The sequence below is a fragment of the Hylobates moloch genome, unplaced genomic scaffold, assembly GCF_009828535.3.
Source record: "Hylobates moloch isolate HMO894 unplaced genomic scaffold, HMol_V3 SCAFFOLD_20, whole genome shotgun sequence".
Classification (NCBI taxonomy): Eukaryota; Metazoa; Chordata; class Mammalia; order Primates; family Hylobatidae; genus Hylobates; species Hylobates moloch.
In genome coordinates this window covers 29,174,268-29,195,139 of record NW_026652295.1, presented here as the reverse complement: position 1 = coordinate 29,195,139, position 20,872 = coordinate 29,174,268, and the positions used below count along the sequence as shown (strand labels likewise).

The following is a 20,872-nucleotide window of genomic DNA, read 5'->3' as shown; positions in this document are numbered from 1 at the left end:
CAGCCAGAGACCCTGATTTCTTACCACACCTGCTGTCTGTAGAGCACCGTGTAGCACTCAGCTACACTCCCTCTTCATGAGTGGTACTATTTAAATGCCTCAGGTTAAACAGCTAGGGATTAGGGATCTTTTCTTATACTTCCTTGTATTTTTTTTTTTTTTTTTGAGACAGAGTCTTGCTCCATCACCCAGTGGATTCTCCTGCCTCAGCCTCCCAAGTAGCTGGGATTACAGGCGCACACCACCACGCCCAGCTAATTTTTAAAATTTTTTTGTTTGTTTGTTTGTTTTGTTTGTTTTTTTTGTTTTTTGAGACAGAGTCTCGCTCTGTGGCCCAGGCTGGAGTGCAGTGGCGCAATCTCGGCTCACTGCAAGCTCCGCCTCCCGGGTTCAAGCAATTCTCCTGCCTCAGCCTCTCCGAGTAGCTGGGACTACAGGAGCCCGCCACCACGCCCGGCTAATTTTTTTGTATTTTTAGTAGAGACGGGGTTTCACCGTGGTCTCGATCTCCTGACCTCGTGATCCGCCCGCCTCGGCCTCCCAAAGTGCTGGGATTACAAGCGTGAGCCACCGCGCCCGGCCTAAAAATTTTTTAGTAGAAACGGAGTTTCACCACGTTGGCCATTCTGGTCTCGAACTCCTGGTCTAAAGTGATCCACCCACCTCAGCCTCCCAAAGTGCTGGGATTACAGGCGTGAGCCACCGAGTCTGGCCTCTTACACTTCCAATGACCCCCATAGGTTGTAGCACATTGCTTTGTGTGGTAAGCGTCTCTATTCATAGTCCTAGCAGGAAATGAATAGCACAGTCAAATTAGGATAATTTGGGGGAGAGTTTAATAAAGTGATAATTACAAAGAAGTAGGCAGGGTGTAGGGAAATCAGAAAGAATAGGGCAGTGCCTTAGTACCCACAGCTCTGTTGTGATCACCTCCAAGCTCAAAAAGATGAGGACGGAGCAGTCGTGTAGAGAGGACTTTCTCTTTTTTTTTTTTTTTGTTTTTTGAAACGGAGTCTTGCTCTGTCGCCCAGGCTGGAGTTCAGTGGCGCGATCTCGGCTCACTGCAAGCTCCGCCTCCCGGGTTCACGCCATTCTCCTGCCTCAGCCTCCTGAGTAGCTGGGACTACAGGCGCCCGCCACCGCGCCCGGCTAATTTTTTTTGTATTTTTGGTAGAGACGGGGTTTCACCGTGGTCTCGATCTCCTGACCTAGTGATCCACCCGCCTCGGCCTCCCAAAGTGCTGGGATTACAGGCGTGAGCCACCGCGCCCGGCGAGAGGACTTTCTCAATAAAAACTGTGACTTTCATTGATACCGTCCATTTGGGACAACTTACTGAAGCAGAAAGCAGGGTGGAGACTGAATTCAAGGGAAAACATAAGATGTCTGGTACAGCATACAACAGCATTGATTCAGAGGAGGGTGGGAGTACTGAGCCCAGGAGACGGAGAAGGAATGTAAAGCCTGCGAGAGGCTGCTCAGCAATTTTTTGGTCCCTTAGCCTACAGGATTAGCAGCTTCCTAACTCAGGCAATTATCTCTCTGGACCTGTTTCTTCTATCTATAAGTTGATGGAATTAGTCTAATGATACCTAAGGTCCCTACTATGTGCACGTTTACTGTGACAAGGTCCTTAGCTGCATGATCTTTAATTCTGACAAAGGTTACTATCACAAATATTTTAACATTTTTACTCTCATGGTTACTAATCAACAATCTCTGGCACTATTACAACAAACCTTTCAGTATTTACAGAGAAGTTATTTGCCCTTCTTAGCAACTGACCAGTCAACAACTCAACTTTATAGTAAGTTACAAAATTTATTCTGTACATTGTATTCTGTACAATGTATTCCATACATTAATTTATTTTGTGGTAAAATAGTAACTTTTCATTTTAGATGGGAAAACTAGACTAGCTGAGATTCAACCCACGTGAGCGGCTGCAGAGCCGCTACCCTTAACAGCTCTCTCTCGGGATTCTAACATTCCCTTCTGTGACGGAGAGACCGCAGGCTGGGACACGCATCCAGGGACGGATCCACAGCTGGATGGCTGGATGGGGAAGGCTGCGCCCGGCGGGCCGGAAGCCGGGCGGTGGCATGCAAGAGCCCCGCCCTCCTGGGCTGGATTTCGGCCGGGGGCGGGGCCGCGGGCGGGGTCTGTGGCAGCGGGAATCCCGACCCCGCCCCTCTCCCCGCCCCTCCATTTCTCGCCATGGCCCCTGCAATGCTCCTGGTCCCTGCTGCCCTCGCCTCTTTCATCCTGGCCTTTGGCACCGGAGTGGAATTCGTGCGCTTTACCTCCCTTCGGCCACTTCTTGGAGGGATCCCGGAGTCTGGTGGTCCGGGTGAGCGGGAGGGATTGAGGATGAACTGGGAGTAGGAAGGTGGAGCCGTAGGAGAGGGACCGAGGGCGGGGCTTGGAAGCAAATGACCGGGGAAGTCCAAGAGAGGGAACTCGAACCTTGAAAGCGGCCGAGAAGCTACAGGGGAGGGAGACCTGAGTTCTAAATTAGGAACTCAAGGATTAGAGTTTTGGAGAGGCGGGACAGTGAGGACTGAGGGAGTCGAATAGGGCGGTAACCGGAGTATTCTAAGTAAAGTGTTTTGTAGAGAGGACTGTTGAGAGGAGAGTGTTAAAAAGAAGGAGCATGGCCGGGCGCGGTGGCTCACGCCTGTAATCCCAGCACTTTGGGAGGCCGAGGTGGGCGGATCACGAGGTCAGGAGTTCGAGACCATCCTGGCTAACACGGTGAAACCCCGTCTCTACTAAAAATACAAAAAATTAGCCGGGCGTGGTGGCACGTGCCTGTAGTCCCAGCTACTCGGAGAGGCTGAGGCAGGAGAATGGCGTGAACCCGGGAGGTGGAGCTTGCAGTGACCCGAGATTGCGCCACTGCACTCCAGCCTGGGCGACAGAGCGAGACTCCGTCTCAAAAAAAAAAAAAAAAAAAAAGAAGGAGCATTTGGAGAACCGAAGAGGGGCAATCCAGCGGTGGCCTCTCCAGCCATGCTTTTTGCAACTGCCTAACATGCGTTGTTCTATAAATCCTCTTCCCCAGGTTTGCAGGAGGCCTAGGGAAGAGGGCAAAAACTAGGAATGGAAAAGTGAGATGGGCACAGCCTAGAGAGGAAGCATTAAGCCTCTTGAAAGCAGTAAGGGACATGGCCTGGGGCTCCAAGAGGAGATGAGGGTGGGGGAAACATTCTGCCACTGTTTCGATCTTTTGTCTCTTTTTCTCTCAACTTCCTGTAGATGCCCGCCAGGGATGGCTGGCTGCCCTGCAGGACCGCAGCATCCTTGCCCCCCTGGCATGGGATCTGGGGCTCCTGCTTCTATTTGTTGGGCAGCACAGCCTCATGGCAGCTGAAAGAGTGAAGGCATGGACTTCCCGGTACTTTGGGGTCCTTCAGAGGTCACTGTATGTGGCCTGCACTGCCCTGGCCTTGCAGGTATGAGGCCCTGGCCTTGCAGGTATGAAATCCTGGCAGTTGAGTCCCCAAGGGAGACCAAGTGTGGGAGGGGTGCCCTGGATTGGAGGGGCAAAATATGGGTTCAGGAGAACTGAGGAACTAATCTCAGCTTCCATTCCTCCACAGCACATATCCTACTTTTTATCAAGAAGGGTGTACTTGTCCTTCCCCGAGCACAAGATGTGCATTCTCACCTCTGCAACTTTGTTTATGTCCTGCTTGAGATCCCTTCCTTCTCTTCAGTCCTACCCTTTCTTCAAAACCACTTCCCTAGGTCTGAAGAGAAGGCCTTGTCTGTCTTCATTGGGTGGTTGGCACAGGCTACTACTTTGTGTAGCTATCAGGTCACCCCATCTGTTCTATAAGTTCTCAGGGTAGAGACAGGCCATCCTTACATCTTTGGGACCTCACCCAGCACGCACCCTCCACATGGTGAATATTTGGTGGTGATGCTTAGGAGAGAGGTGGGGGAGAGTTGCAGGCTAGCCTGTGGTGGGGGCAGATCTGGGTCTGGGTCTCCCAAGGTCGGGCAGAGTAGGCCACTGGGATACCCAGCCCCTTATCCTTCCACAGCTGGTGATGCGGCACTGGGAGCCCATACCCAGAGGCCCTGTGTTGTGGGAGGCTCGGGCTGAGCCATGGGCCACCTGGGTGCCCCTCCTCTGCTTTGTGCTCCATGTCATCTCCTGGCTCCTCATCTTTAGCATCCTTCTCGTCTTTGACTATGCCGAGCTCATGGGCCTCAAACAGGTGAGGCTCCGAGATCCCTACCTACGACCTCTGACCCGTTTTAGAACTCCTCGTTCCCTTTCAAGGGTTTCCCTCCTCCCATGCTCTTCTACTGTCTCCTTGCTTCTCCCTCATGGCCCGTCCCTTTGACTTTCCCTGAGAAGGGCAGCAAGCATGGGCCTCCTGGGCCTGGGGAAGGTACATGGATCAGAAGTCAGGATCAGGTGTCCAAGTCTCAGAAGGGGGGTTCCTGGGCCTGAGTTATAGAAGGGAGGTTCCTGGGCCTGAGTTCTAGAAGGGCGGTGCCTGGAAGAGGAGGAAAGAAGTGCCCGAGCTGAGAAAAGGGCTTGACTCCATTTCTATGCTCTTCTCCCTCTCTTAGGTATACTACCATGTGCTGGGGCTGGGCGAGCCTCTGGCCCTGAAGTCTCCCCGGGCTCTCAGACTCTTCTCCCACTTGCGCCACCCAGTGTGTGTGGAGCTGTTGACAGTGCTGTGGGTGGTGCCTACCCTGGGCACAGACCGTCTCCTCCTTGCTCTCCTCCTTACCCTCTACCTGGGCCTGGCTCATGGGCTTGATCAGCAAGACCTCCACTACCTCCGGGCCCAGCTACAAAGAAAACTCCACCTGCTGTCTCGGCCCCAGGATGGGGAGGCAGAGTGAGGAGCTCACTCTGGTTACAAGCCCTGTTCTTCCTCTCTCCCTGGATTCTAAATCCTTAACATCCAGGCCCTGGCTGCTTCATGCCAGAGGCCCAAATCCATGGACTGAAGGAGCTGCCCCTTCTACTACTTGAGACTTTATTCTCTGGGTCCAGCTCCATACCCTAAATTCTGAGTTTCAGCCACTGAACTCCAAGGTCCACTTCTCACCAGCAAGGAAGAGCGGGGTATGGAAGTCATCTGTCCCCTCACTGTTTAGGGCATGACACTCTCCCCCTCAACAGCCTCCTGAGAAGGAAAGGATCTGCCCTGACCACTCCCCTGGCACTGTTACTTGCCTCTGCGCCTCAGGGGTCCCCTTCTCCACCGCTGGCTTCTACTCCAAGAAGCTGGACCAGGGTCTGCAAGTTCAACGGTCATAGCTGTCCCTCCAGGCCCCACACCTTGCCTCACCACTCCCGGCCCTAGTCTCTGCACCTCCTTAGGCCCTGCCTCTGGGCTCAGACCCCAACCTAGTCAAGGGGATTCTCCTGCTCTTAACTCGATGACTTGGGGCTCCCTGCTCTCCCGAGGAAGATGCTCTGCAGGAAAATAAAAGTCAGCCTTTTTCTACATATGGCATGCAGTCTGTCAGTGTCTCCCAAGCTGCAGGGCTGAGTTTGGGAAAGAAAGCCAAAGGGAGCCTGGGAGCACCGAACTGGAGTCTGGGCAGCCACCACGCCCTCCGGCAACCGCTGGGGTTCGGCCACCCCCGCAGACCCGCCCCCACTTTGCCAGAGCGGCCGGGTCCCCATTCCCATTCCTTCAAATCCTCTTTTTCCCGGCAGCCGACCTGGAGACCCAAGGGAGACAGATTGAAGCTAGAAAGAGTCAGGGCAACAGCTCTGGTAGGGGAGGGAGCTTCCAAAACCTCTGGCTTCTGAGCGCCTCTCCTGCCGCCCATCCACAAGGCTCCCCACAGCCTGGCGGCTGCCCTCGACCCGGCAAAACAAAGGACTTCAGAGGCTGGACCTCCAGACCCAGATGAGAAGGCAAAAGCGTAGGGAGGAGCGGCAGGAGATGGGAAGGGCGGGCCCGGCTCCGAGCAGCTGCCGCTTCCTCCCAAAGTCCCACGAGGGGCCTGAGTCACGGGCCACCGCCCTGGGTCGGCGAACTGGGGGAAGGGATCTGGACACCTGGGGTGTCCGGGCGGGAAGCTGGTGAGGGCCCCTGGGGACAGAGCGGAGGACCAGTGGTTGGGGCGAGAAGAGGGCAGTCCCGGAGCGAGTCCCACGCGGGGTGGGAGGGAGCTAGGCCCCGCCCTCTCCTCGGCTCCGCCCTGCGCCCCCTTCCCTCTCCTCATTGTCCTTAGACAAAGCGGTCGCCGCCCCCGCCCGGCCCCTGGTCTCTGTCTCCGTCCCTCCTCCTTTGCTGCCTCTTTCCCTCCTCCTCTCTCTCCCTCCTCCCCTCCCTCCAGTCTCCGGATCTCCCTCGGTCCCTCTCTCCTCCTCTTCCTCTCTCCGGACGCCCGGCTCCTCCGCACCCCTTCCCCCGGGGGTCCCGCGGCGTGTGAGTTGACTGAGGGGCTCAGACTTGGGGAGTGGGTGTCTCCTCGCCCCTGTCCTTGCTCCCGTCCCTGGCCCGGACCTTGGCTGTCTCCTCTTTGTGCCGAGATTGTCAGTCTGTGCGGCCAGAGCGGGGCGGAGACGGCCGGCTCTGTCACGGCTTCATGAGAGCGGGGACCGGGCGCAGGACTTGCAGGCGCCGGGGAGAAGAGACATGGGGCCGTCCCTTGGCACTCTGGGGTCGCGTGGCGCAGTCGGTGGGGGAGGGAGGCGGTGGTGACAGGACAGGGTGGGGGTGGACGCCAGGGTTCTGGGAACGCGCTGGCAGCCCTGACGCCCTGGTTCCGAAAGTCCCGGGGGTGGGTATTTCCCCCGACCCGCCTCGGGGGCGGAGTGCGGGGCAGAGGGGTGGGGGCTGGGGAGAGGCGTGGCCCGAGCGGTGCTGGAAGCGAAGCCGGGACCTTTGGGGCCCGCGCTGAAAGGCGCCGGGCTGCTGCCGCCGCGCTCCTTTCCCCTCTTCTCTGGTTTCCCTTCTCCCTCTAGACCTGTTCGCTCTCCGACCCTCCTTGCCTCCCCAACACTCCCACAGTCCCGTTGCCTCCTGGTCCTTTCAGATTCCTGGTCCTTCCTTCCCATACTAGCCTTCCTGGGGTATCGCTGAGGCAGCCTGGCCTGCACCCAGGTTCCCCTCACCCCAGCCACATTTCTCTCTTCTCCCTCACGCCAACTTTCCTTTTCGCCCTTCTCTCTCTTTCTCACATCCTAGAGACTGTCTTTAATACGCATTAACCCTGTACTGCCACATCTGGCTCCTGCCCTCATTGCCTCCAATCGGGACTCTTCCTCTCATATCACCCCCACCACCCCCAACTTGGGCTCACAACTTTTCTCTTCACTTTTTCCATTTCCCCAGTTCTCTGCCTTCCGTCTTTCCCTCTGTCCTCATCCTCTGCCCTGGTTTGTGTCCCACCTCTCCCCCTCCACTTCCTCTCCTCCCACCCTCAGTCTCACCCCCTGGGCTGTCTCACTCTCTGGAGCCTCTCCTTCCTGTTCTCTGTCCCCAGTGCTCCCTACCCTCACCTCAAGGCGACCATGGCCACCATCCCTGACTGGAAGCTACAGCTGCTAGCCCGGCGCCGGCAGGAGGAGGCGTCTGTTCGAGGCCGGGAGAAAGCAGAACGGGAGCGCCTGTCCCAGATGCCAGCCTGGAAGCGAGGGCTCCTGGAGCGCCGCCGGGCCAAGCTTGGGCTGTCCCCTGGGGAGCCTAGCCCTGTGCCAGGGACTGCAGAGGCGGGACCTCCAGACCCAGATGAGTCTGCGGTCCTTCTGGAGGCCATCGGGCCAGTGCACCAGAACCGATTCATCCGGCAGGAGCGGCAGCAGCAGCAGCAGCAACAACAACAACGGAGTGAAGAGCTGCTAGCAGAGAGAAAGCCTGGGCCTCTGGAGGCCCGGGAGCGGAGACCCAGCCCTGGGGAGATGCGGGATCAGAGCCCCAAGGGAAGAGAGTCAAGAGAAGAGAGACTAAGTCCGAGGGAGACCAGAGAGAGGAGGCTGGGGATAGGGGGAGCCCAAGAGTCGAGCCTGAGGCCTCTGGAGGCTCGGGACTGGAGGCAAAGCCCAGGAGAGGTGGGAGACAGGAGCTCCCGACTGTCAGAGGCATGGAAATGGAGGCTGAGTCCTGGAGAAACTCCAGAGCGGAGTCTGAGACTAGCAGAGTCTCCAGAGCAAAGCCCCGGGAGAAAAGAGGTGGAAAGTAGACTGAGCCCAGGGGAATCTGCCTACCAGAAGTTGGGCCTGACAGAGGCCCATAAATGGAGACCTGACTCCAGAGAGTCTCAGGAACAGAGTTTGGTACAACTGGAGGCAACAGAGTGGAGGCTAAGGTCAGGAGAAGAAAGACAAGGCTACTCGGAAGAATGTGGGAGAAAAGAAGAGTGGCCAGTTCCAGGGGTGACTCCAAAAGAGACTGCAGAGCTGTCCGAGACCCTGACAAGGGAGGCCCAAGGCAACAATTCCACAGGAGTGGAGGCAGCAGAGCAGAGGCCTGTGGAAGATGGCGAGAGGGGCATGAAGCCAACAGAAGGGTGGAAATGGACCCTGAACTCTGGGAAGGCTCGAGAATGGACACCCAGGGACACAGAGGCTCAAACTCAGAAACCAGAACCTCCAGAGTCAGCAGAGACGCGTCTGGAATCTCCCGGTGTGGAGGCTGGTGAAGGGGAGGCTGAGAAGGAGGAGGCAGGGGCTCAGGGCAGGCCTCTGAGAGCCCTGCAGAACTGCTGCTCTGTGCCCTCCCCCCTCCCACCAGAGGACGCTGGGACTGGAGGCCTGAGACAGCAGGAAGAGGAAGCAGTGGAACTCCAGCCCCCACCACCAGCCCCTCTGTCTCCCCCACCCCCAGCCCCAACTGCCCCCCAACCTCCTGGGGATCCCCTCATGAGCCGCCTGTTCTATGGGGTGAAGGCAGGGCCAGGGGTGGGGGCCCCCCGCCGCAGTGGACACACCTTCACCGTCAACCCCCGGCGGTCTGTGCCCCCTGCGACCCCAGCCACCCCAACCTCTCCAGCCACAGCTGATGTTGCAGTCCCAGGGGCTGGGAAGAAGCGGTACCCAACTGCCGAGGAGATCTTGGTTCTGGGGGGCTACCTCCGTCTCAGCCGCAGCTGCCTTGCCAAGGGGTCCCCCGAAAGACACCACAAACAGGTAGGGAAGCAGCCAAGCCAGACTTCTCAGAAGTCCACTTGTCAATTTTCTCTGGACTCCAGTCTTTCTTTCTTTTTTATACTCCTGTTTTCTTGTCTTCTTCTATTCTTTCTTGTTAATTCCTGCCACCATCCTTCCTCGCTCTGCACATACACCCTTCCTTCTCAGAGCCCTCCTTTTCCATTTTGAGCCCAAAAGATCCTGCCCCAGCAAAGGCCGTCTCCGGGTGTGTCTCTTTCAGGGTGTGCCGGGCTGCTCATTCTCCCTTCCCTTGGGCTCTGAGTTTCCAACCCTCTTTTCTTTCCTTCGTTTCCTGAGTGTGACCCGCCCCAGCCCATCCAGTGGGAGAGCCGAAAGTGGCGAGCTTGAATCAGTGAGGACAGGGTCACCAGGGTGAAAGCATTTGCAGTTTTTCTGGGGAGAAGGGATAGGGAGCCTGGGGTGGTGGAGGGGGTAGGTTTGTATTCCAGGGAGAAACTGCAGGGAGAAGTGAATGGAGAAAGGTCCAACTGCCCCCTGGGAAGGAGGGCAGAGCTGAATAGGGACATCCTAGGATGGAGGGGAGAGGGGAGATGGAACCCGGCCGGCCAAAGAGCAGAGAGAAGGCTTTTGAACCCTGAGTCTGCCCCATGGGAGAGACACAGAGAGGCCATTTGAAGTGGGTGACCTCGGGGTTGCACACCCCCAGCTGGGCCACTGCTTCAGACAGTGCTCCCTTCTCTCTTGGGACAAGAAAAGCCTTCTCCTCTTCCAAAATACCCCCGCCCCTCACTCCCCCGTCCTTTCTCCCTGGGTTTCCCCTCCCTCCCAAGAACTGGCTCAGGGATCGGTTTTCCCCTCTCTTCCTGCCATCCTGGACTTTCCCTCCCCTTAGGGTAGCAAAAGAGAGAAGTGAGTTTGGAGACAGTTTTGAGAACAAGCACTGGCCAGGGAGCACAGTGGGAGTTCTGGACAGGGGTCGGGGCTGAGGCCAGTAGAGGGTCAGAGGTTAGACTTGCAACAAAGACCTGCAGGAAAGTGGGGGCAGCCAGGATGACTCCCCCTGGCCCTGGCCTCACTTCTTCCCTGTGCACACCCATCTGTTTCCAGCTTGAAAATGTCTAGGGAGAGAGAGGTCCCACACTCAGACATCTCAGACTTAGGAAGTCCCTCCAGTCACACACATCTCCCCAGAGCCTGGGAAGCCCAGTTTCATTCTCATCCCATGTGTTAACATCCTCAGATTTGATTTTTTTGTGTCCTCAGTGTCAGTGGGGAACCACAGGGACTAAAGATACGGGTTAAGCCTGGGGTGGAGGGGGGTTCATTTGATCCCCCAATTCATCTTCACATGAAGCGTAAGCTCCCACTCCTAAGCCATGGTGCTTGGGAACCTACCCTCAGCCCTCTGACTGCTACCAGCCAGTTCTCCTCAGGGCTGGGCAGATGAAAAAAACAGAAGTCCGGAAATGCTACCCGGGTGAGGTGTTCAGAAAAGTCACTTCCTACTGAGAGAGGCTTGTGCCTCTGAGGAAGAATGAGCAGGGGAAGCATGAAGCTTTGGGGCCCAAAGCCCAGGGAGCATCCCAGGGGAGCCAGGAAGCAAGTGCAGGGCAGGACCTGTGCTGGTGACCATCCCTAGGCCAGAGGGCAGGGGAGCCGGAAGCAGATCGCCCAAACAGGAAGCCTGGGGTGGGGGCCGGAAGGCTGGTGGGGCTGAGTGGGGAACCCTGGGCCCTGGGCCTGCCAGATCTGTGCTCAGGATGTGGTGAGAGAATAAGGAAGCAGCCGCTGCTTGGGTGGGGGTGGGGAAGAGGCAGCACAGAGTTCCTCTGACCCAGACGCCTCACCCTCCACCCTCTACTCCCTCTCAGCACCCTGTTCTTCAGGGACTGGGTGCCTTGTCCCAGCTCTGCTGCAACACACTGGCTCAGAAATAGGAGACAGGAGGACCCTGTCACCAACCCCTGCTTCACCTTCCCTAAATAACTCGTTTGCAGGCTAATTCCATCAAACTTATCCCTGCCATCAGGAGAGAAATCCCAGCCCTGCCACTGGAGCCCAGGGGATGGCTGTGGCTGGTGCCCTACCCAGAAGCCTCTTGGTTGGGCTGAGAGACCGGCCCTATTGTGACCTTATATAGCTGATGGGAGAGGAGCGAGTGAGTCACCCCCTCTCTACCCCCCACTCCCATGCAGGCTGTGCATTCCTGAGAAGCCCAGTCAGAAGTTGGTGGGGGGTGAGGAGAGAGGCAGGGTAGGGGGGAGATATAAACATAGACCGAAAGCAAATAAAATAAGTCCTTTTTCAGAGTAGAAAATAAAGTACAGAGGTTATTATTCCAAAAGAGGATATGAGAAGAAAACAAAAATGGGTTCCCAGAAATGTGGGTAAATCTGTCAGTTACAGAAACCTAAGTGGTCCCTTCTGAGAACCTGGGATCTAAGCAGTCTGGCTGCTGTCACTAGATTCTACCAGCAGTTCCACAGACATGAACTGGGGGTCAAATGTGTACAGGCTGGACCACCCGCAGATCGTTTCCCCAGCATTGGTCCTCTGATGGCACCTCATCTGAGGTCTGAACAAACCCTAACCTCTTGCACTGTAGCAACTTCCAAGCTCCTTTCTTTTTTCTTTTCTTTTTTTTCTTTTCTGAGACAGTCTCGCTGTCTCCCAGCCTGGAGTTCAATGGTGAGATTTCGGCTCACTGCAACCTCCACCTCCCGGGTTCAAGTGATTCTCCAGCTTCAGCCTCCTGAGTAGCTAGAATTACAGGCGCACGCCACCATGCCCGGCTAATTTTAGTATTTTTTTTTTTTTTTTTTTTTTAGGCCAGAGTCCCCTTTTGTCCCCCAGGCTGGAGTGCAGTGGCGCAATCTCGGCTCACTGCAAGCTCCGCCTCCCGGGTTCACGCCATTCTCCTGCCTCAGCCTCTCCGAGTAGCTGGGACTACAGGCGCCTGCCACCACGCCCGGCTAATTTTTTTGTATTTTTTTTAGTAGAGGCGGGGTTTCACCGTGGTCTCGATCTCCTGACCTCGTGATCCGCCCGCCTCGGCCTCCCAAAGTGCTGAGATTACAAGCGTGAGCCACCGCGCCCAGCCTAATTTTAGTATTTTTAGTAGAGATGGGGTTTCACCATGTTGGCCAGGCTGGTCTTGAACTCCTGACCTCAAGTGATCCACCTGTCTTGGCCTCCCAAAGTGCTGGGATTATAGGAGTGAGCCACCTTACCTGGCCCCAAGCTCCTTTCAACAGCAGACATGAGTATAATATATTTGTAAATTATCTAGTAAGTTAGAAGGTGGTAAGTGATTATGAAAAAAAATAGAACAGTGGAACTTAGAGGGCCAGGAGGTAGGGGGAGTGAATATGGAGACTTCAAAATAGGGTGATCAGGAGGGTCAGAGCCATGGGGATATTTCGGGGGAGTGTTCCAGGCAGAAGGAATAGCTAGTACTGTTCTGGTCCTGAGGTGGGAGTGCGTGGAGGGAACCAAGGCCAGTGTGGCTGGAGTGGAGGAAGAGGCCAGAGAGGCAAGGGGAGGGTGGCATACTGGGAGCACTCTGTAGGTTTTGGTCAGGCTCTGGGCACCTTGGGGGCAATCAAGTAGACTTTTTTTTTTTTTTTTGAGATGGAGTCTCGCTCTGTTGCCCAAGCTGTAGAGCAGTGGCACGGCCTCGGCTCACTGCAACCTCCATCTCCCGGGTTCAAGCGATTCTCCTGCCTCGTCCTCTCGAGTAGCTGGGACTACAGGCGCATGCCACCATGCCCAGCTAATTTTTTTTGTATTTTTAGTAGAGACGGGTTTCACCATGTTGGCCAGGATGGTCTCAATCTCTTGACCTTGTGATCCGCCCGTCTCGGCCTCCCAAAGTGCTGGGATTATAGGCATGAACCACCGTGCCTAGCCTCGAGTAGACTTTTTGCTCCAAGTGAGATGGGGAGACACTGCAGGGTTCGGAGCCAACAAGGAGTAACATATACAGTTCCTGAGTTCCACCTTCCCATGGGGACCCAGGTGTCATATCTGATTTTTTTTTTCTTTTTTAGAGACAGTGTCACTCTATTGCCCAGGCTGGTCTCGAACTCCTGGGCTCAAGAAATCCTCCCGCCTCAACCTCCCAAAGTGCTGGGATTACATGTGTGAGCCACCATGCCTGACTGGTGTCATATTGATGCAGCTCTTAGCAACCACCTGCCCAGCCACCCTCTGGCTTCTCTCTTTTCATACCTCAGTCCATTAGGGACTCAGAGATGTATGGCTGACCCCAAGTCTTCCCAAACAGATGCCAGGGAAGGCCTGAGTAGATCGTTTGGACCTTTCCAAGTAGTTCACATGGAATCCTCCTGCTGTCTCCCTAATCCCTTTGGCTCCTAGACTTAATCCCACCCTGCCCCTTCCCCCTGAGCTTCTTAATAGGGCAAAGGGGAAGGGTAGAAAGGCAGTGAGAACAGCTGGGACTCGCCTGCTCTTGGGACAGTGTGATTACCAAGGGTTTTCTGGGCCCTGTCTGGTATTTTGTCTCTGTGCCTGTCCCTTTGGGCACACTGTGGACCCCCACCCCAGGTTTGTGTGGACTTTCTGCCCTTGTCATCTCCCCCAGCCTTTCAGGGTATCAGCGGCTCGTCTTTCCCCTGTGTGTTGCTGGAGTCTCTTGGTTCCTCTCGGCCTTTCTGTTCATCTCCCATCTCTTCCCAGGCCCTAGACCCCCTTTGCTATGGATAGAAGAGGAATGAGGAGAGTAGGAGGGAACAGGTGCCCAGGGTCCTGGGTTTCGCATAGGACAGCAAGGAGCTGTGGGTATGAAAATCTTGCTTTTGTCTGAGACTCACTCCCCAGCCAGTTCTTTCCCCACTGGCCAGTCTGCTGGGCTCCTCTGGGAAGTTTACTCGATTGCCCCCAAGGTGCCCAAAGACTCGGTTCACAAGACTTATCGCCATGTATTTTAATTTCTTTTTACCCCTCTGCCTCCCACACTCGAAAGAGCAGGGACCTTGGTCTTATGTTATTCACTTCTGCCTCCCAAGCCCCTGCCAACGTACAGGGCAAAGTCTGATGTTTTGAAATGATATGATCGAGGCTGGGCGCGGTGGCTCACGCCTGTAATCCCAGCACTTTGGGAGGCCGAGGCGGGCGGATCACGAGGTCAGGAGATCGAGACCACGGTGAAACCCTGTCTCTACTAAAAATACAAAAAGTTAGCCGGGCTTGGTGGCAGGCGCCTGTAGTCCCAGCTACTCGGGAGGCTGAGGCAGGAGAATGGCGGAAACCCAGGAGGCGAAGCTTGCAGTGAGCCGAGATCGCGCCACTGCACTCCAGCCTGGGCTACAGAGCGAAACTCCGTCTCAAAAAAATAAATAAATAAATAAATAAATAAATGATATGATCGAATAGGGAAACTCTAGGATTGGAGAGCCAGTATGGAAAGGAAAACTGGATCCCAGAGTGGACGGGGAGAGTGAGTGCGGCACCTAAGTCCAGCCCCCACGCCCACGTTCCGCCAGTCCCACCTGCTCCCTTGCAGACTCCGCCTTCCCCCGCCCCCACTTTCTCCTCCTCAACCCCCGCGGGCTTCTCCCCTGCTGACCTTGCCTCCTGCCCCCTTTTTCTCCCTCCTTCAGCTGAAGATCTCCTTCAGCGAGACAGCCCTGGAGACCACGTACCAATACCCTTCCGAGAGTTCGGTACTGGAGGAGCTTGGCCCGGAGCCTGAGGTCCCCAGTGCCCCCAACCCCCCAGCAGCCCAACCCGACGACGAAGAGGATGAGGAAGAGCTGCTGCTGCTGCAGCCAGAGCTCCAGGGCGGGCTGCGCACCAAGGCCCTGATTGTGGGTAAGCGGAGGCTCCGCCGGCCCGAGGGCGCCCCCTGCTGTCAGAGCGGGAGCTGTGGTCCAGGAGAGAAGAGGAGGGAGGATCGCATGTAGGCGCTTGGAAGGGGCTTGGCGGGTCCTCTGGTCCAACCTGCTCCTTTAACAGATGGTCAAACTGACGTCCCGGGCAGTGAAGTACACATTGAGTCTTCAGGTTTCAAAACGAGAACTCTTCCTGAGTGCTGGTAATCTGGTCAAAACCACAGGGTGGGTCGACAGGCCTGAGTTGGAATTCCAGCTTGTCTCTTAATTGTGTGATCTCAGGGAAACCATCTGATCTCTGGCTTTAGTTTACTATTTATGAAATGAAGTTAATAATAACTACCTCCTGTGGCTCATGCCTGTAATCCCAGCACTTTGGGAAGCCAAGACGGGTGGATCGCTTGAGCCCAGGAGTTCAAGACCACCCTGGGCAACATGGCAAAATCCTGTCTTATCCAGGTGTGGGCGGGACACGGTGGCCATTCCTGTAAACCATAATTGGGAGGTGAGGGGGGGATCCATCAAGAGTCATCCCAAAGATCGCGCCACTGCACTCCAGCCTGGGCAACAGAGCGAGACTCCGTCTCAAAAAAAAAAAAAAAAAAAAAAAAATTAGCCAGGTGTGGCAGTGCGCAGCTGTGGTTCCAGGTACTTTGGAGGCTGAGGTGGGAGGATCGTTTGACCTCAGGAGTTAGAGGCTCCAGTGAGCCGATATTGCACCACCCACTGCACTCCAGCCTGGGCAACAGAGGAAGACCCTGTCTCAAAAAAAACAAACAGGCCAGGCACGGTGGCTCACGCCTGTAATCCCAGCACTTTGGGAGGCCAAGGCAGGTGGATCACTCAAGGTCAGAAGTTCAAGACTAGCCTGGCCAACATAGTGAAAACCCATCTCTACTAAAAATACAAAAATTAGTTAGGCATGGAGGTGGACACCTGTAATCCCTGCTACTCGGGAGTCTGAGGCAGGAGAATCACTTGAACCCGGGAAGCAGAGGTTGCAGTGAGCCGAGATGATGCTGCCACACTCTCTACCCTGGGCGACAGAGTGAAATTCTGTCTCAAAAAAACAGAAACCAAAAACTGCCTCCTAGAGTTGTAGAAAAGATTAAGTAATTTATTTTATTTATTTATTTATTTTGAGACAGCGTCTCCCTCTGTCGCCCAGACTAGAGTACAGTGGCACAACCTTGGCTCACTGCAACCTCTGCCTCCCAAGTTCAAGCGATTCTTGTGCCTCAGCCTCTTGAGTAACTGGGATTACAGATGTGTACCATCACACCTGGCGAGTTTTTATATTTTTAGTAGAGACAGGGTTTCCCTATGTTGGTCAGGCTGGTCTTGAACTCTGGACCTCAAGTGATCCTCCCGCCTCAGCCTCCCAAATTGCTCGGATTACAGATGCTCCAGGCCAAGATTAAGTAATTTTTGTGAAGCACCAAGAGCCACAGCTGGATATCAAATTACTTAATCTCTGCTGGAGTTATGGTGAGATTAAACAGTTATAAGGATGCCTGGCACAGAGTCCGAGTTAAATGAGCGATGGATGTGGTTATTGGTGGTAACGTGCTTTAGATATGGAAGATATTATAGGACTTCCTGCATGCCAACTGCCCTTCAATTTGTGTGTGGGGGAAGGGAGGGCAGAAGGCAGAGGCTCTCACTCATTCTCTATCATTATTGGCCCCTCTCCCACAGATGAGTCCTGCCGGCGGTGACCATCTTCCAACTTAGGCATATACCTCCCTCCTTCTTATAACTGAAGATCCTGGAGCCCGGAAGATTCAGGGCAGATGGACCCTGATAATGAGCCTGGCAGGGAAGGGCAACCAACATCTTGTAACTTGCTTTCCCCACCCTGTTTCTGGGGGCAGAGCCAATTGCCCAATTTCTACCCTAATCCAAAGTCTCTGGTGTGGGTGGGGTTAAACGTGCTGGTGCATCCTAGGTGATCCAAGAGTGAGCGCCAAGTCCTGAGAAGGGGCACAGAACTCCCTGGAGGGTGGAGATGGAGCACCTGCCCCCCGTGGCAGGGTACACTTTCCCCACAGCCTTCTTCCCCACCATCCCGTGGGGACTCTCGGGATTTAAGCACTTGTGTCTCTGGGAGGCCCAGACCACACTCCATTTATAGGCACTTCTCCTTCATTTCCTAGGTCACTGCCCCTTTGTTTACAGCTCCTGCCTTCTCCCTTGACCACAGCCTGGTTTACAAATTCCACCAGCTCCCGGCCCCACCTGCCAAAGTCCCAGGTTTACAAGCCACGCTTACTTGCGGTGTCTGCGTGGAATTCTCTCCTCTGTCCCCTCCAGTTTCCTCACTGGAGTGACCTGAAGGTGTGGCTTCCTCCACTTTTTCTCAGTATTACTTTGCCTTAGTTTTCCCCAAGAGGGAAGGCTGGAAATCTTAACTCTGTACCCCTTGATAGTTATTTAATTCTGTTTCTCGTAGTGGTTCACAATTGAACTGAATTGAGATGGTGTCGGGTGGCTAAGGAGACACCTCACCTCTCCTCCCCCATTGTGCCGCCTTTATCAATTGCTTGTTTTGTTTTGTTTGTTTTTTAACTTTCCATAATAAAATGGAGTTCTCTTCAACTTGTCTGCTTCTCCTTCTTTAGAAAAAAAAAGGGTATGTGAGGGGAGGCTCTGGTGGCTGGGGGAGAGGAAAATGATGGGGGATGAACCAGGAACTCGGCACTGACATGTCAAAAGGGGTCTGGGAAGCTGCGCGTGGGTTTCACGCAGGACAAGCAGGTGACATGAGAAAGGGCAGTTGAAGTGTCCACTAGACTGGAAGTGCCATGAGGGTTGACTAGATCAGCTGGATTCACTGCAGTATCCCGTACCTGTCAACTAGTAGACACGGAATTATTTCCAGAATGAAGGACAACAAATGAATGAATAGAAGAAAAGGGTTAAAATATTACAGAGGACACTTTGAGTTGAAGGGTTCTAGTATTCAGAAGCCTGCTGCCATGCAGGCAGCTAGGTAGTGTATGACACAACCCATGTGGCTAATCCAGGGATATTTACCTCAAGAGCTGGGGCTATGAATAGTAAATCTGAAATTGCTGCAAAATGAAGTAAGTATGTACAAGAGTCAGTTTCCTGGAAAAGGTTCTCCTCTGATAGACAATGGATTTTATATCTTTAAAGGCCTAGTGCATGGTGGCTCACGCCTGTGATCCCAGCACTTTGGGAGGCCGAGGCGGGTGGATCATAAGGTCAGGAGATCGAGACCATCCTGGCTAACACGGTGAAACCCCGTCTCTACTAAAAATACAAAAAATTAGCCGGGTATGGTGGTGGGCACCTGTAGTCCCAGCTACTCGGGAGGCTGAGGCAGGAGAATGGCATGAACCCGGGAGGCGGAGCTGGCAGTGAGCCGAGATCGCGCCATTGCACTCCAGCCTGGGTGGCAGAGAGAGACTCCATCTCAAAAAAAAAAAAAAAAAAAGTTTTAAAAACCATGTTGATAATGCATGGCTTTGGTGCCCACATAGTTGATATTCGGGATTTTCCCATTTCAAAGAATATCTTATACAAATGTGGAACATCAATATTTTACTCCTCAGGTATTTTTGGTTTTTGTTAGCTCTCCAGGCTAACAAAGATATGGTTGAATAGTTATAGTCCTTCTACCACTACAAGTTGCTCCTCTCAGACTGGTCAGAGGAGGCCCCACGCCTTTACTATAAAACAAAATGTATCAGACAAATTGAACTTAAGCATATGCCAAAGGTTTTCAATTTACTAGCAAGAGAACAAGCCAGGTGTCAAAAGACTCAGCCAGTTCGGAGAAGGTCTGGGTAGGGAAGGAAACAGAATGATTATATTAGTAACCTGTTAGGTAAAGGTCTTAAAAAGTTTCCAGTTGTGATCCAGGAAAACAGAGTTAGGAAGCTCTGAGATGCCAGGGGTGCTCACAGTCCATCTCGGAAACAGAAAACAATGCATTCAAGAGGTCAGGCCAGGTGTGGTGGCTCACGCCTGTAATCCTAACACTTTGGGAGGCCAAGGCGGGTGGATTGCCTCAGTTGAGGAGTTTGAGACCAGCCGGGGCAACACGATGAAACCCCATCTCTACTAAAATACAAAAAATTAGCTGGACGTGGTGGCACGCACCTGTAGTCCCGGCTACTCAGGAGGCTGAGGCAGGAGAATTGCTTGAACCCAGGAGGTGGTTGCAGTGAGCCAAGATCACGCCACTGCACTCCAGCCTGGGCGGCAGAGCAAGACTCTGGGACTTCATCTCCAAAAAAAAGAAGTCAGTGATGTAGATGCACTTGTGGCTATTAATAAGAACAATGTTTCATTTCCTAACCGTGGTGCCTGGTAACTGCAATTAATCATAAAAGTATGATGCAGGGTCAAACAAATCAGACAGCACAGCATCAAGTGACAAATTCAGCTTTTTTTTTTTTTTTTTTTTTGAGGCATAGTCTTGGTCTGTCGCCTAGGTTGGAGTGCCTGATCTCGGCTCACTGCAACCTCTGGCTCCTGGGCTCAAGAGATTCTTCTGTCTCAGGCCCAGCACAGTGGCTCACGCCTGTAGTCTTAGCACTTTGGGAGGCTGAGACAGGCGGATCATGAGGTCAGGAGTTTGAGACCAGCCTGACCAACATGGTAAAACTCCGTCTCTATTAAAAATACAAAAATTAGCTGGGCGTGATGGCATGTGCCTGTCACACCTATAATTCCAGCTACTCAGGAGGCTGAGGCAGGAGAATCACTTGAACCTGGGAGGCAGAAGTTGCAGTGAGCCGAGATCGTGCCATTGCACTCCAGTCTGGGCAACAGAGCGAGACTCTGTTTCCAAAAAAAAAAAAAAAAATTCTCCTGTCTCAGTCTCCAGCGTAGCTGGGACTACAGGTGCACACCTCCACACCTGGCTAATTTTTTGTAGAGATGGCGGGGTCTCACCATGTTGCGCAGGCTGGTCTCAAACCCTTGGTCTCAAGATATCCTCCTGCCTCAGCCTCCCAAAGTGCTGGGATTACAGCAAGAGCCACTGCACCTGGCCTTGCTTACTTTTAAATAAGCAGCCACCAGTGATTTTTCTCAAGCTGTTAGCAAAAATGCAGAACACAGTTTGCCTGTTCCTTAGTTTGGAGATTTTGTCTTTAACAACTTTCCCCAGTTCCCCAGTTTCTTCCTGCCTAGAGGTCTTCCCTTATACCTGGCCCGTCTTCACTCCTGCTGCAGGCAAACCAGTCCTAGCAAAGGTCACTTTTTTGTTTGTTTGAGACAGTCTTCCTCTGTCGCTCAGGCTGGAGTGCAGTGGTGGGATCTTAGCTCACTGCAAACTCTGCTTCCCATGTTCAAACGATTCTCCTGCCTCAGCCTCCCGAGTAGCTGGGACTACAGGCGCACACCACCACGCCCGGCTAATTTTTATATTTTTAGTAGAGACAGGGTTTTGCCATCTTGGCCAGGCTGGTCTCGAACTCCTGACCTCAGGTAATCCGCCCGCCTTGGCCTCCCAAAGTGCTGGGATTACAGGCATGAGCCACCGCTCCCGGCCAACAATGCTAATATGTTTTATGAGCATGGACCCGATCTTCCGATCTGAAATAGAATTTCGGTCCTCCCTTACTTCGTATAGTTTTTGGCTCTATAAAATTTCCATACTTTATTATGTATCTTGTCCCTCCCCCACCGCAAAATGTAAATTTGGTAAGGAACTTTTGATTTGTCCTCTGCTATATCCCAGGGACGGAAAGCAGTGAGCACACATTAGGCATCCATTAAATTAATTTCACTTGTTGAATGAGTGCGTGAGCGAAGCACTCACAGACTGACCATCAGGGGGCGTCAGAGAAACTGGATAGAGGAGAAATGAAGAAAAAAGAATTACCCCGAGCTTTCAGGGATGGTTCCGCGAGGTTTGAACTCGCTCGGCCACCGTAGTGCTTAG

General features: G+C 53.9%; 2 protein-coding genes across 4 annotated transcripts; both read left to right on the top strand.

Moving 5' to 3' along the window:
* The first annotated feature begins 1,901 nt into the window (after positions 1 to 1,901).
* On the top strand, positions 1,902 to 5,482 carry NRM (nurim). 3 transcript variants are annotated; one of them, XM_032140954.2, is made up of 4 exons: positions 1,902 to 2,350; positions 3,259 to 3,455; positions 4,050 to 4,226; positions 4,588 to 5,482. In XM_032140954.2, the coding sequence occupies exons 1-4, from the start codon at positions 2,218 to 2,220 to the stop codon at positions 4,867 to 4,869; spliced, it is 789 nt and encodes a 262-aa protein (XP_031996845.1). In that variant the 5' UTR covers positions 1,902 to 2,217; the 3' UTR covers positions 4,870 to 5,482. The 3 variants fall into 3 exon arrangements, with proteins under 3 accessions (XP_031996845.1, XP_031996846.1, XP_058288321.1); XM_032140955.2 differs by lacking the exon at positions 4,050 to 4,226 and having other exon boundaries at positions 2,146 to 2,350; XM_058432338.1 differs by lacking the exons at positions 3,259 to 3,455; positions 4,050 to 4,226 and having other exon boundaries at positions 2,146 to 2,350; positions 4,588 to 4,784.
* A 760-nt stretch (positions 5,483 to 6,242) lies between these two features.
* Positions 6,243 to 17,550, top strand: PPP1R18 (protein phosphatase 1 regulatory subunit 18). The gene is made up of 4 exons (XM_032140953.2): positions 6,243 to 6,416; positions 7,477 to 9,118; positions 14,722 to 14,932; positions 16,651 to 17,550. The coding sequence occupies exons 2-4, from the start codon at positions 7,505 to 7,507 to the stop codon at positions 16,668 to 16,670; spliced, it is 1,845 nt and encodes a 614-aa protein (XP_031996844.1). The 5' UTR covers positions 6,243 to 6,416; positions 7,477 to 7,504; the 3' UTR covers positions 16,671 to 17,550.
* Positions 17,551 to 20,872: the final 3,322 nt, after the last annotated feature.